This window comes from Condylostylus longicornis, unplaced genomic scaffold (assembly GCF_029603195.1).
Source record: "Condylostylus longicornis isolate FDR11 unplaced genomic scaffold, ASM2960319v2 ptg000048l, whole genome shotgun sequence".
Lineage (NCBI taxonomy): Eukaryota > Metazoa > Arthropoda > Insecta > Diptera > Dolichopodidae > Condylostylus > Condylostylus longicornis.
The window spans coordinates 18016874-18030157 of record NW_026578017.1 but is presented as its reverse complement, the minus strand read 5'-3'; the positions used below and the strand labels follow the sequence as shown (position 1 = coordinate 18030157).

Genomic DNA, 13284 nt, shown 5'->3' with positions numbered 1-13284 from the left:
GTATGTGAGTAGAATTTTTTATATTTTATCGTCTTTAAATTTTATATAAAAACGTAATAAAAACTTTAGAAGTTAATATTTATAGAATTTGTTTACTTGTTAAATTATTTTTGTATTCGATCATGCTTTATAAACACTAATTTTTGCAAAAATTTTATATTAAAATGCAAAAATAGGCGCATTACACACATATGCATATTATACTATTTCTTATTATAAAACTAAAATACACATGCAAATATATTATATTATATTTATATAATTATGTATAAAAATTTCAAAATATTTTTGCATTCTTCAAAACCTATATATACAAATGATATTTAGGTAGAATATAAATAATATAAGAATTAGTATTTGTATAATTTTTAATATGATGGTAACAAGTTTTTCAAGTATCCTGATTTTAAGCTATTAGAATTAAATTATTGTCTTTTTGTCGGTTTCATTCGGTATAAGATATAAAATTTCATTATGGAGAAATTTAATCTTAAACAGTCTAATGCAAAATTAATGGAAGTGTATTAAAAAAATATTAAATAAGATTTTATAGTATTTTAATTGTTGAAAATTGATTATTAATTTTAATAAAATAAATTTTCTGTTATCGCAATTTTTACTAACCGTTCTGCTATTACAAATATTGTTTCATTTATAAGACAATTCAAAAATTATTCACGAATAATTTTAACATCAAGACCTCCGAGGTGACCATCCTACTAATTTTCTATTTCACAATATTATGTACTTCTAACTCAAAAAAAAATCTCTACTTTTTATTTTAAGTAACAAATTTCGGTAATCTCATTGAAAAACCTTTTACTATTTTAGGCATGAATATGTAGAGCAATTGGCATGTATTAATAAAAATAATTTGAATATCTTAATTTTATTTAATTATGCATTAATTTTAATATGTCTACTTAAGTATATTCAACAATTTAAATTCATTTTTTTTTCTTCCATTTAAAAACTACACTATCTAAAAAATAATATTAATTAATTAAAATAATTAATTGTTTCGTGGGAAAAAACTTTCATTAGTTAGTCTGATATGAGTTTTTTTTCATTACTTACTATAATTGTTTAACATTTAATATTTTGTATCTAATTAAGGTACTTTATTAATTTTATTAAAGGTAGAAATTTATTAATCAAAGAATTAGTTAGAATAAAAAAAAGTGTTGTCAATTGTGTTATAAAAATATTACAGTCCATGCTCAATTTTTTATTTCCTCAAAAATATGATATAAAATAAAAACCAATTAAAATTCTATTTATATTTAATAAGGAATTACTTTTTGTTAAATCTTAACATAAACTGATATATTTTTTTACATACCTGATTATTGAAATGTTAGAAATATTAGATTTAATTCTAAAGATGTCAAATTGAAATAGACTCTAGAGTCTAGAGCCTAGATGAAACAAAAAACGAAAGAAAGAATTTTTCGGAAATTAAAAACTATAAGTAAATTATATTTCCCTATTAGTATGTACTCGTAATTATAATTTCTGAATTTATTTTTGTTTTTGATACTTTGAATTAAATCACAAAATAAATATATGAAATTTTTACTGATAAATTTAATCAATAATTTACTTTAGAAATTTGAATTCATAAATCTCAAATAAGAATTTTTAATATTAGTTTTATATATGTATGTAGCAATAAAATAGCAAATAACCTGATTAAATTTTTTTTCCAGAATTTTTTTTTTTGTTTCCGAATATTGTTTTAATGTATACATATTGTACTTTTATAAATGGGAAATAAGTAAATAGAATTTCAAAAGACCCAGTAAAATATATTCCAGATTTTTGTCATTAATTTTTATAAATATAAATAGAAAGTAGAATATTGTAATGAAAAAAGTTGTAATAGGTAAACATCAAACCTAAGTATCTCAATTTTTTTACTGTTTATAGACATTGAGTATAACTAAAGAAACACAGAAATAAGTATGTAAATTTATTTTCTGTAACGTTAAAGAAATATTATTACCTATATTGTATTGCCCATCATATGTCTATACCTTGACCTATTATCTTCATTACAACATTATGTATATTTATAATTTGAAAAGGATTAAATAATTTTTACATTTACAAGTTACATATTGCATATTTTCTTTACAAAAATTATTTAAATCTCATTTAAAATTGTTAACAATATATCATAAAATAAAAATATACTTAGAATGTAACAAAATTAATTTAAAATATACAATACATATATATATATTTACTATATACTTATATTCAAAATGTAATATGGTACGAGTATAATGTTTTTATAATATTGTTTTAAGTATATTTACCTTTATTCATTCCTATTTTTAAATAGGATTTATTATTATAAACATATGTCTTTTTACATGTACTCATATGTATGTACATTTAACAATATAATATTGTATGTATACATAAGTTAAAATCGATCAAGAAAAAAAAAAAATCTGTTTTTTTTTTTTATTTTCCTTTCAAACAAAAAGTCCTTGAAAAATGCACTCGAATCCTCTAATGTCTATCTTAAAAATTGATTGATTATAATATATGTGTATAACATCAATATTCTTATATGTTCATTTTATATTTTCATATATTATATTTTTGTGTATTACTGTTATAATATTATTTCAATCTTAAATTTTTCCTTTTATATTTAAATTAAATTTAATATTAAAGATAAATTTTCAATGCTTGGGTACCCATATGTAAAACAGATAAATATTTTGTTATTGTATGAAATTTGCAATTTGAAACTAATTTACAATTATATTGTATTTTATTATACATACATATATAACTTTTTTATTTTTACAGTAACTAAATAAAATTTAAAATTATTTAGAAAAATAATTAAAAAAATATTTATACCTATAATATAAAAATTTAAAGAAAAATTCCTTGGTTTATTAGCGCAAATTTTGAGGTTATACTCGTATTTAACTCCATTTTTTTTTCTTTTATTTTTTTCTTTATTTTTGTATTCTTTAAGGGTGTTAACGGTGGTGAAATTTTTTTTGAGCTTTTATATAAATATAATATTATGTAGAAATTTTATACATAAAATACATTACTTAATTTTTCGCATTCAATTTTTTGTATTCTCTATCTTGACTTTTTAATAAAAAATATTTTATATTAACATTTATCTTTGAATTATTTTATTATCATGTACAGAACTACATATATTAATAAATAAATTATTTTTTCATATTAAAAATTCATATTTATTCATAAAAACATAAAAAGAATTTAATTTCAAAACAGTAAACAAAATTCATCTTTTAATATTTCTTTGAATTTAATAGATTTTCCATCTACACTTTTATTTAACTATCCGGTTTCAAGTTTTTTTTACATCTGAAAGAACAAAGCAACACGACATAACTATTTTAAAAGTGAGCATGAAAAATAATAATTACTCTAAAAAAGTTTTTATGATTTGCTGAATATGTATGATTGAGGTAATACATAAACAAAATTATATAGAAATTTTTTCTTGTCTTTTTTTTTTGTTGAATAACGTTAATAAAAACTTTAACGGTATGACTCATACATTTGTGTTTTCATATTGAAAATAAAAAGAACAACAACAATTTTTACATATGCGCATCTAAAAGCTTTTTATACAATTGAATTTTAATTAAACAACCTGTTACCAACATTTTGACTAAAAATACACAATATATTCAGAGAAACCATGGTATTATACAACTTTATTTTAATATGTAGTTACATAAAAATATTGTTATGTATCTATAATATTAAGTTATAACAGTTAATATACATGCATTTTGGCAACGATTTTGTATTTTGTTGGAAATATATTTTGATTTTAAAACATTTTTGATTTACAACAAAAAAAAAAATATGTATAATACACATGTAAAAAATACTAGTGTAAAACGGTCAAAAATAAATCATTCGAAATTTGTTTTTAGAAGAAACGAGTATCGAAAGGATATACTCGTTTGACGAAGGACGTTATTTACGTTATATGATTATTATTGTGAATGCGTTTATATTATGGTATATCTATTTTGAATATATGTATTTTAATATTTAGTTTTTGAGAAAACAAAAATCGGTGTGATGAAGAAAATTTACAATTTATTTTCTAAATCACACACAAGATGTTGTGACATAACAATATAATATATATTATTTTATTAAATTTATTACTTACCTTAAAATTTAAATTTAATTGCAAGAGTAATACCATATTTTCGATGCAATTCCAATGAAGAAAAGGTTTTCCAAAAAACTTTTATAGGAAATATTAAGACTAATTTTAGTTTAGAATCATGTTTTTGTATTTATTTACAGCAATCAAGAAATGAATAGTTCATTTTGCTTTTATTTAACTATTTGAAATTTTTAAAATTATTAGAACACAAAACATAAAAAGATAAATGTATTCTGAATTCTAATATCTCGTACAGATTTGGTCGGTTAAACAGAAAACAACAATCAGTATCATAAGTACAATGGTAAATCTTAGTTCAAAAAAAATGGGCCAATAACAAAAGACCTTAAATTTTCACATCAATAGAATATATTGAACATTAACAATAGAAGATTAATAGTCATCGCAGATGATATATTTTAAGAAATCTTTCAGCTCAGAAAGAATGACATTAAGGATAGGGAGCCAAGAACTTTAGTTATAGTTTTGTTTAGCTCGTAGTAATCTAAGAAACCTTTATCTCTTTCACTTTTCCACTTAACAGCTTCTGTGCAATCTGTAAATTGAAAGTGTTGCACAAATATTGTCACGTTCAAAAGAAACAACAGGAAAAAGCTCAAGTAAAGAAATTTTGAAAGTTGTAGTACCTTAATTTAAAGCTTTTGATGAGCCCCAAGTAACGCCTCTTAAAACAATTAATATTAAACTCTAATATTTCTTAGAGCGAAACAAGAAGAAAGCATGAAGATTGGTAAAAATTTTAAAGGTCTTTGTTAATTTCTTTTGTTTCGAAGACCGCGTAATATTTCACTTAGCCTTATAAAATAAAATCTTTTCAATTTTTCAATTTGCACTTACTTATTTCGATTTTATTTCCCTATTCACTTCCAAAAAAAAAAACAAAAAATTTTTTCAAATTTCTTAAAGTAATATATTCAAAAGTTGAAAAAATTAATAGTGTTTTTACATCCGCAAATTTCATACAATTATATATATACATAATTATAAATATACATATACTATAATGTAAAACTTTCATATTTAGCATTAGCAAATTTAATTTTGAGTATGTCAAAATATTATTGTTAAAGTAAAAATTGTACAATTTTCAAACAGTTTCAAATTTACGAATAGTTTTCGTAAAAAAATTTTGCACGTAATGGTACGAAAAATATATGTTAAATTTTAAGTTAATAACAAATGAAAATTTCGATAAACGTTTCTAAGCTCCAATTAAAAATATATTTCACATAATTGGAGAAATGTATTCTTGAAATATTTCGAAAAATGCTCTTACAGGAATATGCTCTTGGAAGTGTTCTTCTCTTCAAAAGATGTAAATAAACTAAAATTAAAAACTATTCTTCAAAAACTAATGTAAAACTTTGTAAAACAATTGTTATAAATCATGATATAGAATACAAAATATCCGTGAAACTAATATTTTTTGATTTGTTTTAACGAAATATAAGTAAAAATATACATACATAGATACATCAATTTTTGTTATTATACAATATATTCTAAAAAATATTAATAATCAACTTGATATCAGAAAACTTAAAACTAATTTGTATTATAAATAATATTACTGATGAATATTCATGAAAAACGACTAATTACTTCCGCCCTCAGTAATATAATTAGGTTATGAACTTTGATAGCTGTTCCTAATTTAATTTTTAGAATGTCAGTTAAATCTTTTTGTCGCAAAGATAATAACGCTTCTCCATCAATATCTTCTTTATAAAATATTTCGCTGATTTCTTTGCATTGTGGTATTTTATTAAAAAACTTAAATACTTCATCGACATTCCATTGTAATGGATTTTTATATATCTTATCTAATTTTTCAGTAATATGTTGAGCATAACTAAGCCAAAGCTTGTAATTCTGTTCCAATCGTGGACCGTAATCACATAATAAATGTTTAGTTATTTCAATTTTAGGATCTAAAACAGTTTTGTCTTGAAAATTTTCATCTGATTTATACTCTTTTTTCATTGGAAATATATTATCATTCGAGTCGGGACGATTTTGGAAACGATGTAAATGCACATTTCCTAATGATAAAGCATCTAAATTATTTGTTAACTGATTCGAAATATTAAAACTATCTAAAGAATTATCAATTTTTTTATATTTTGATATATCCCAATTACATGTGTCGCTATGTTTTCGCTTCTGACTACTGATGTTTTCCTTCCTAAAAATTTATTGCGTATTGTATAATAAAGAAAGGTCAACTAAAAAGACAAAAAACTTACATATTAATTTCCGTGTAATCCACGCGTTCAGGTTTTTCTAATTCTCTCTTCCAATTGCTCAATAAGTATGGACAGGAATCTTCAGTCGCATGAAAATCTATATCAAAACGTTTCGCGTTCCCAATTCCACGACAGCCAACAACTGGGCAAGGTAATATAGAAGGCAAGCTATCAAAATCTGTATTTTTAAAATTATGAGTCTCTTTCGCAAACATGTATAAAAATAAATTAATTACCTGGGGGTGACTCTAATTCGTGACCAGTAGCGTCACACCATCCAATTGGATGAATATCAGGGCTATCATCTACTACCCAAAAAGAATAATCTAATGACCAGCCATCAAATAATACTTTAATTTCATATCCGTCAGTCATTATAACTGTGCCCGGTCTTATTAGAGAAGGATTCTTTTTATCGACAATCTCTAATTTCATTCCTACTTTAAATGAAATAGGTTCTCTTGTTTGAAAATAATCTTCAGTTGCAGGAATTCCATTAATTGAATTTAAATATGTTCGCCAATCGAACTTGTCTTTCCAATCTGGAGGTGGTACAATCTCAAAATTATTTTGTAAATGCCAATTAACTGGGTGAATGTACGGTGAATTACAATCTACCCAATAGTCATATCTATCATCCCAACCATCGAAGTGGACTAAAATTCTGTTATCAAGAACATCTGCCACGGAAGCCACACATACTTTTCTTGTGTTTCTTAAATCATCGGCTTCGAAGCGTACTCCAATTTTGAATGGATTAGTATTGGACTGCAAATAAAATTCTATTTACTTATATTCTATTTAATATCTATAATATGTTAACATATTTTGTATTTGCACTGAAATTTTCGCAAGGTGATTTGTGAAAGAAAACCAGTATTATTTTCTGTTCATTTAAAATCTAAAACCTTTCATTAATTGCATGCTCATCAATAAATATGTGACCATTTTTTTAATTTTTACAGTATCAATGTCGTAAATTATAATTTACTAACTTATTTTATACATTTTATCAGCGCAAATATCTAAAAAGTGATACCATGTTTATATACTTACAGACGAATTCAAATGAGTGAATAAATTTCTGGGAGCTGGAATTGTTTTCGTTTGCATTAAATAGGTTGACCAATTAAACGTTGCTGGATTCATATATTTTGGCGGTTGAAGGGCACGATTTGTTTTATTACACCACCCTGGTGGAAATATATCCATTGAATCTGCATTAGTCCAAAAATCGTATGTGCTTGAATATCCATCGAAATGAATTTTTAATCGATATCCTTTTATTTCTACTACAGAACAAACACAAAACAGCGAGCTATATTCGGGATCGATTGCCTCTAACTTCATTCCCACTTGAAACAAGTTAGGACCACATGGGAACGGATTTAAAAATAAATCGATTGGCGCTGGTTCGGCATTAGAAGCATTTAAATAAGATGTCCAAGAGAACTCTCTTTTCGGAATTATGTTGCTACTCAACAGGCTAGTTGAAGAATCAATTAGTAAAGCCGACATTTTTTGTTTACGTAATTTTTTTTGTCGTTGCTGGTTAATATATATTTGTTGTAAATTAGAAGATTTACTCATTTTTTTTTTCTCAAATTGAGAAATGCAATCGTGACTGCAATATTCAGGAGCCAAAAAATCAACAGCAGCTCCATGGCAATTACACCCTTTACAAAAATAAACCGGTTGCGTACATTCATCGAGCTTGTGAGACTGCATTTCTCTCTGATAAATAGGTTTTTCATATGCTATATCTAAACGATTTCGATTTACATTCTTTTCGAAAATTTCCAATAGACCGAGTTCATTTATTCGAAAGGCCATACCAGCGTCTTTTGTAAGACCAATTCCAGTTCGCCACTTAAGAATATTTGCAAGTTCATTAATCTGAACAGCAACGTTTTGAGCACATGAATTTGGCTTAATATTTGACATTATTTGTTCAATGAAAGCAGGATTGTCTCCATTTGAAATAATACTTGTTTTTTCAGCTTCTTTATTAGAATTGTCTATCAGAGAAGTTAGTTTTGATTGTACTTTCAAATCCTCTTGTGCTGCCACAACATTTCGCCGATTATTGCTTTTATTAAAATCTACGTTTTGCTCAAAATGCATTCCCGCTTTTACTTTCGGCTTGCTTGCATCATGAATATTATTGTTAGGAGAGCTATTACTCTCACCTGAAACGTTTGGTGAAATTTCTATTTGCTCTTCGCACAATAAAGTTTGATTTAAATTCTCCTCTGAGGATTTTGGTGTTTTATTGGTTTCCGACAACTAAAATATACAAAAATGAGATTTAAACATGCAGATTTAAAACTTTGCTATATTAAAATTGCAATTTTTCTTATAATTACCTTTTCTGAATTCGAGAACAATTCTAAGACTCTATCAATTAAATTATCCTTTGTGCCTTTTTTGGCGTTAACTTGGGTATCAGATGTTGTTGAAAGCCTTCTTTTAGACTTTTTTTTTATTGGGTTACGACAAGATAATGATTTTGATCGCCCCAAGGTTCTTGGACTTCGTTTCAGTATTTCTACATTTTTGTTTTTCAACAAACTTTGTTGTTTCGCTACTTTCACTTTACTAGAACCGCTGCCAGTTCTTACAAATTTTTGCGGAGTCCTATGAGATTGAGCTTCGATTTCATCTAATATTGGATACATATTATCAACATCATTTTTTTCCACGTTTCCAGCTTTTCCGCTATTTTCCTTTTGCATTTCGCTTGAGGTTTGACCTAGCAAAATTTCAGAGCTCTCAACATTATTTGTTTTGTTCTCTTTATTTTCCAATTTAATATTCTCTTTTATTGAAGTATCAGCACTAGAGTCGCTTTTAACATTATTCTGAGCAGATTTGATATCATTTGTTATATTGGAGCAAATTTCATCACCTCCTTCAGTTTTTTGTTGTACGTTATTTTGAGCTTGATCAAGGTGTATATTACTTAATGTTTCACTCACAACTGCGGGTGCTGCAACAACACTACCCACATCATTTGTTATGTTTATGCAATGTTCAGTTTCTTTGACAGTTTGATTTTCTAGAAAATTATCCATTTTAGTACGGTCACTCATTATATTCTGTAACTTTTGCTCAGGAATGAATTGAGTTATAATAGTTATGTTTTCCTCGTTATTATTCAAAGAACTAAACGTAGGCAAAGTTTTGTTTTCATTACATCTGCTTAATTTCGATATTGCATGCAAATTAACGTCTTTATTAATTGCATTCAACATCTCCGAAGATATAACACTTGATCCGGTATTATTTATTCTTGGAGAAGTATTGGATTTTATACCTGTGTGAGAATTCTGTGTAGCAGCTGTTGATATGGAAACTGTAGCTGACGGGGTTGCCAAAATATTTCTTTTTTCTATCAACGAAATTGATGGTGATGGCTCTTCTATTGGTCCCTGAATTTAAAAAGGATATTATAAAAAGGATAGAATAAAACTTTAATTATAGAATAAAAATTTTCACTTACATGTCTCGAATTTAGGGGTGCTTTAGATATTGTTATATTTGACGAGATTTTTCCAACTGGCAATAATATTTTCTTGGCCGATATTCCAGTGTGTCCAGTATTTAGTGAAAGAGTCGTCTCAGCACAAGGTAATGTTTGCGCAGCAAGGGTAGAATTAATAATAGATGAATTTGAAGTAATTGGTAATTGTTTTATATTGATAGAATTTGTTGTTTGCACTTTACCATATTGTACAGGGATTACATTACTTTTGTTTTGTGAAGAATTTGGTGTTTGTTTTTGTTGTATTGAGCTTACAATTACGTTTTCATTAATTTTTGCATGAGAAGTTTGATTATTAAACAATTTGCTTGTGACGTTTATACTTGCTTGCTGACAAGTTCGTGCGGGGCCAATCCCAGGTTTCAAGGGTATTATTTCTGAATTCTTAGTACTGGAAATTTTCGGATTTATAATAGTTTGAGATGTAACTTTTGCATTCGGAAAAATTGGAATATTCGTAGAAATTGCATTATTTGAAGGACCTTGAAGTGATGTTAATGGAGTACTTTTTATAGATACTGTCGTAGGAGTTGTTAATATTGACTGCATAGGTTTTGAAACTGATTCAGATGTTGTTTTACTCTGTAGTAGCTGCATATTTTTATTGTTATTGGTTGTGTTTATGGAATGATTATGTAAAATAACCGAATTCCCAGAATTTGTTGCCGTTTGTACTGCTGGGACAATTGCTGATGGTTTTAAGTGTAAAGAAAGAATTTTGTTGTTCGGACCTTGTACAAGTAAATTACCATTCTAAAAATAAAAACAAAATTAAGTCTGGCATATGATAGAATTTTATACTAAACAAATAAAAAATATGCAAAATCACGTTTGATGTTAGTAAGATGAATTTATTTCAATTTATACCCAGATATCGTGTACCAACACCTTTTTTTGTTTGAATAAATTTTTTAAGGACTGAAAGATAAATTTTTTAAGGACATAGTAAATACATACATAATTTATAAAGAAAACCAGCTTACTGTCTATTATAACAACATTTTTTAGTTTCAATGATGAGGCATATAGATACCTACGTACATTGAAAATGACCTACCTTACATAACTTTGAGATTCCTACCTTTATTAATTAAATTAAATTAAACTATAAAAGATCGATTGAGTTCTTTCAACAGACTGAGGAACTATATATTGTATTTTAAACCGTAAAAATATTTAAAAATATTTTTAGATAAAATTTACCACCATGAAATTATAGATCTTTACATAATATGTACCTACATAAGTACATACATACATATACAAATGTAAAATATATGACATAATTTTTACTAATTCAATAAAAATATTATAAGTTACAAAGCGTTTTTTAAATTATTAATTTCCGAAATTACATGGTAGATTAGTCGGTGCCTTCCTAGTTATAAAGGAACAACATCTTTGTTTTAATTAAAAATTATATGTACTACATAGGCAGGTAATTTATATTTATGTAACACGTGTTAAACATTATATACACAAAATTTTCGAACAATCTAAAACCTAGATAAAAAATTGAACTTACCTTTTGTAAAAATACGATAAAAATTCAACTATTCAGTACACTTTTTTGTGACAAACTGATTTCGTAAGTTTGCTAATATCCTAGAAATTTAAGTGGTTGTTCAAACAATACCTTATAATTGTATATATATTATATTTTGAGTTTTCATGACGTTAAAAAATGAGAATTTTTATTTTAATTTTTCATTTAAATTGTAAGTAGCATTCTCTTTTTGGTTTTATAAACTTTATAAACTAATAAATAATAAAAACTGATTTTTTTATTGTACTAAGACTTTACAGATGTCTGTAAAAAAAATTCTGCACAATTCTTTTCTGTCAAACAAGATATAAGTATGTTTAACTTTGAAATATGCCTTATAAAATGAGAAAGAATGTATTATAAGTATTTTATTATTAAATTATAAATTCGCACAAGTTCTTTATTTAAAAAAAAATCAATTTATTACCTTATGTTTGTTTCCTAACAAAAAAAAAAACTCTTAAATAACCTGCTCCTTCTATAACAAAATCCTTTTTCGGTAACATTTGAAAAAAGAAATTAAGATCATCGATACATTTCAAAATAAAATAACTTTACGGTTTCTTACTTCGGTAGAACAAGAACTTAATGTTCATCCAACAAAATGTTCTTATTACATATCATTATACAATTTTAAATTAAGGTGAGAATAATAGAAACCTTTGTGAAACAAAATATGTTTTTGAGAAATAACATAAAGGTGACCAAATAAAGTAACCATACAAATGTATTCAAATAACAAAAAAACATTACTTACGGATGACCTTTGTATGGATTTTACTGGTAATTTAGGCAAAATTTTGATTAAATTTTGATGGTTTGTGTTCCCTGTAGAATTAATGACCAACGAAGATGCATTGGATAATAATCCTTGAGTCGAAATTGGTTGCACTTTTGTTATCTCATTAGACGAAATCCCTACAGGATTGGCTCTTTCTAAAGTTACCACAGAACGAGACTGAGATTGAATTTCGGTTGCTGTATTAGAAGCAATACCAATTCCAGCACGATTGTCAGTTTTAGTTAATGTTGCAGTAGATGAAACCATTTTTGGCTCATCCAGTAGTGGTGGCTTTGGTAATATAGGGATTTTTCTATTACCTCCAATCTGTTGAACAATAACATTTTCATATGTTTTAGTTTGATTTTGTGTAAACTTTTGGACCTTGGAATCCATTTTAATATTTTTAAAACACTATTTATTTTTAATTTTTTTGATATAAAATAAATGCAAGTTATCTTCCCGTTTTATATAATCACTTGGTTGTCACTTTTTTTAAACTATATTTTAAGAAAATTTTCTGATAAAACTCAACATTTACTGTTTCGTTTTATAAAAACACAAATAACATCATTTATTTTAAATATTCTGATATGCTCGTTTTTCAATTGAAATATTTTTAAAGTTATTTTTATTTTAACTAAACAAAGTTATTTAGTGCCCGCAAAGTAATTAAAATCTGCAAAAAACACTGCAACGACATCTAGTTTTATTTTTACAGTTGACAGTCATGTCTTCCTTTCTGTTTCCGTAATTTTATCAGAAGCGTTTAAAATTGTTCTTAGCGCCACCACACCTTAACGACATTTTTCAAATATTTTTAAAATTTGAATATAAAAAGGACTCGCAATACTTATAGTTTATATTCCCTAGTTTTCTTCTTTTATTATTATTTTGTTATGCCTTGTTCTTACAAATTATCAGAAAACAACACTTTTACATTATTGACTA

The 13284-nt window shown here is 25.6% G+C and overlaps 2 protein-coding genes across 7 annotated transcripts in view; both read right to left on the bottom strand.

Moving 5' to 3' along the window:
- Positions 1-3342, bottom strand: part of LOC129610717 (alpha-1,3-mannosyl-glycoprotein 4-beta-N-acetylglucosaminyltransferase B) — a 143911-nt gene extending 140569 nt beyond the window's left edge. For 3 of the 4 annotated variants that reach the window (XM_055523378.1, XM_055523380.1, XM_055523381.1), the window contains exons 1-2: positions 2881-3342; positions 2322-2656 (exon numbers count right to left, since the gene is read on the bottom strand). The gene's annotated coding sequence lies outside the window, so the exon portion shown is untranslated. The remainder of the gene's footprint in view (positions 1-2321; positions 2657-2880) is intronic. The other variant, XM_055523379.1, reaches the window with a different exon arrangement.
- A 1919-nt stretch (positions 3343-5261) lies between these two features.
- On the bottom strand, positions 5262-12992 carry LOC129610986 (uncharacterized). Of its 3 annotated transcripts, none has more exons than XM_055523853.1 (7): positions 12310-12992; positions 9965-10759; positions 8829-9893; positions 7519-8748; positions 6699-7230; positions 6463-6640; positions 5262-6401 (listed from the first exon to the last, which is right to left on the bottom strand). In XM_055523853.1, the coding sequence occupies exons 1-7, from the start codon at positions 12727-12729 to the stop codon at positions 5798-5800; spliced, it is 4824 nt and encodes a 1607-aa protein (XP_055379828.1). In that variant the 5' UTR covers positions 12730-12992; the 3' UTR covers positions 5262-5797. The 3 variants fall into 3 exon arrangements, with proteins under 3 accessions (XP_055379828.1, XP_055379829.1, XP_055379830.1); XM_055523854.1 differs by lacking the exon at positions 12310-12992 and adding an exon at positions 11532-11671; XM_055523855.1 differs by lacking the exon at positions 12310-12992 and adding an exon at positions 11362-11496.
- Positions 12993-13284: the final 292 nt, after the last annotated feature.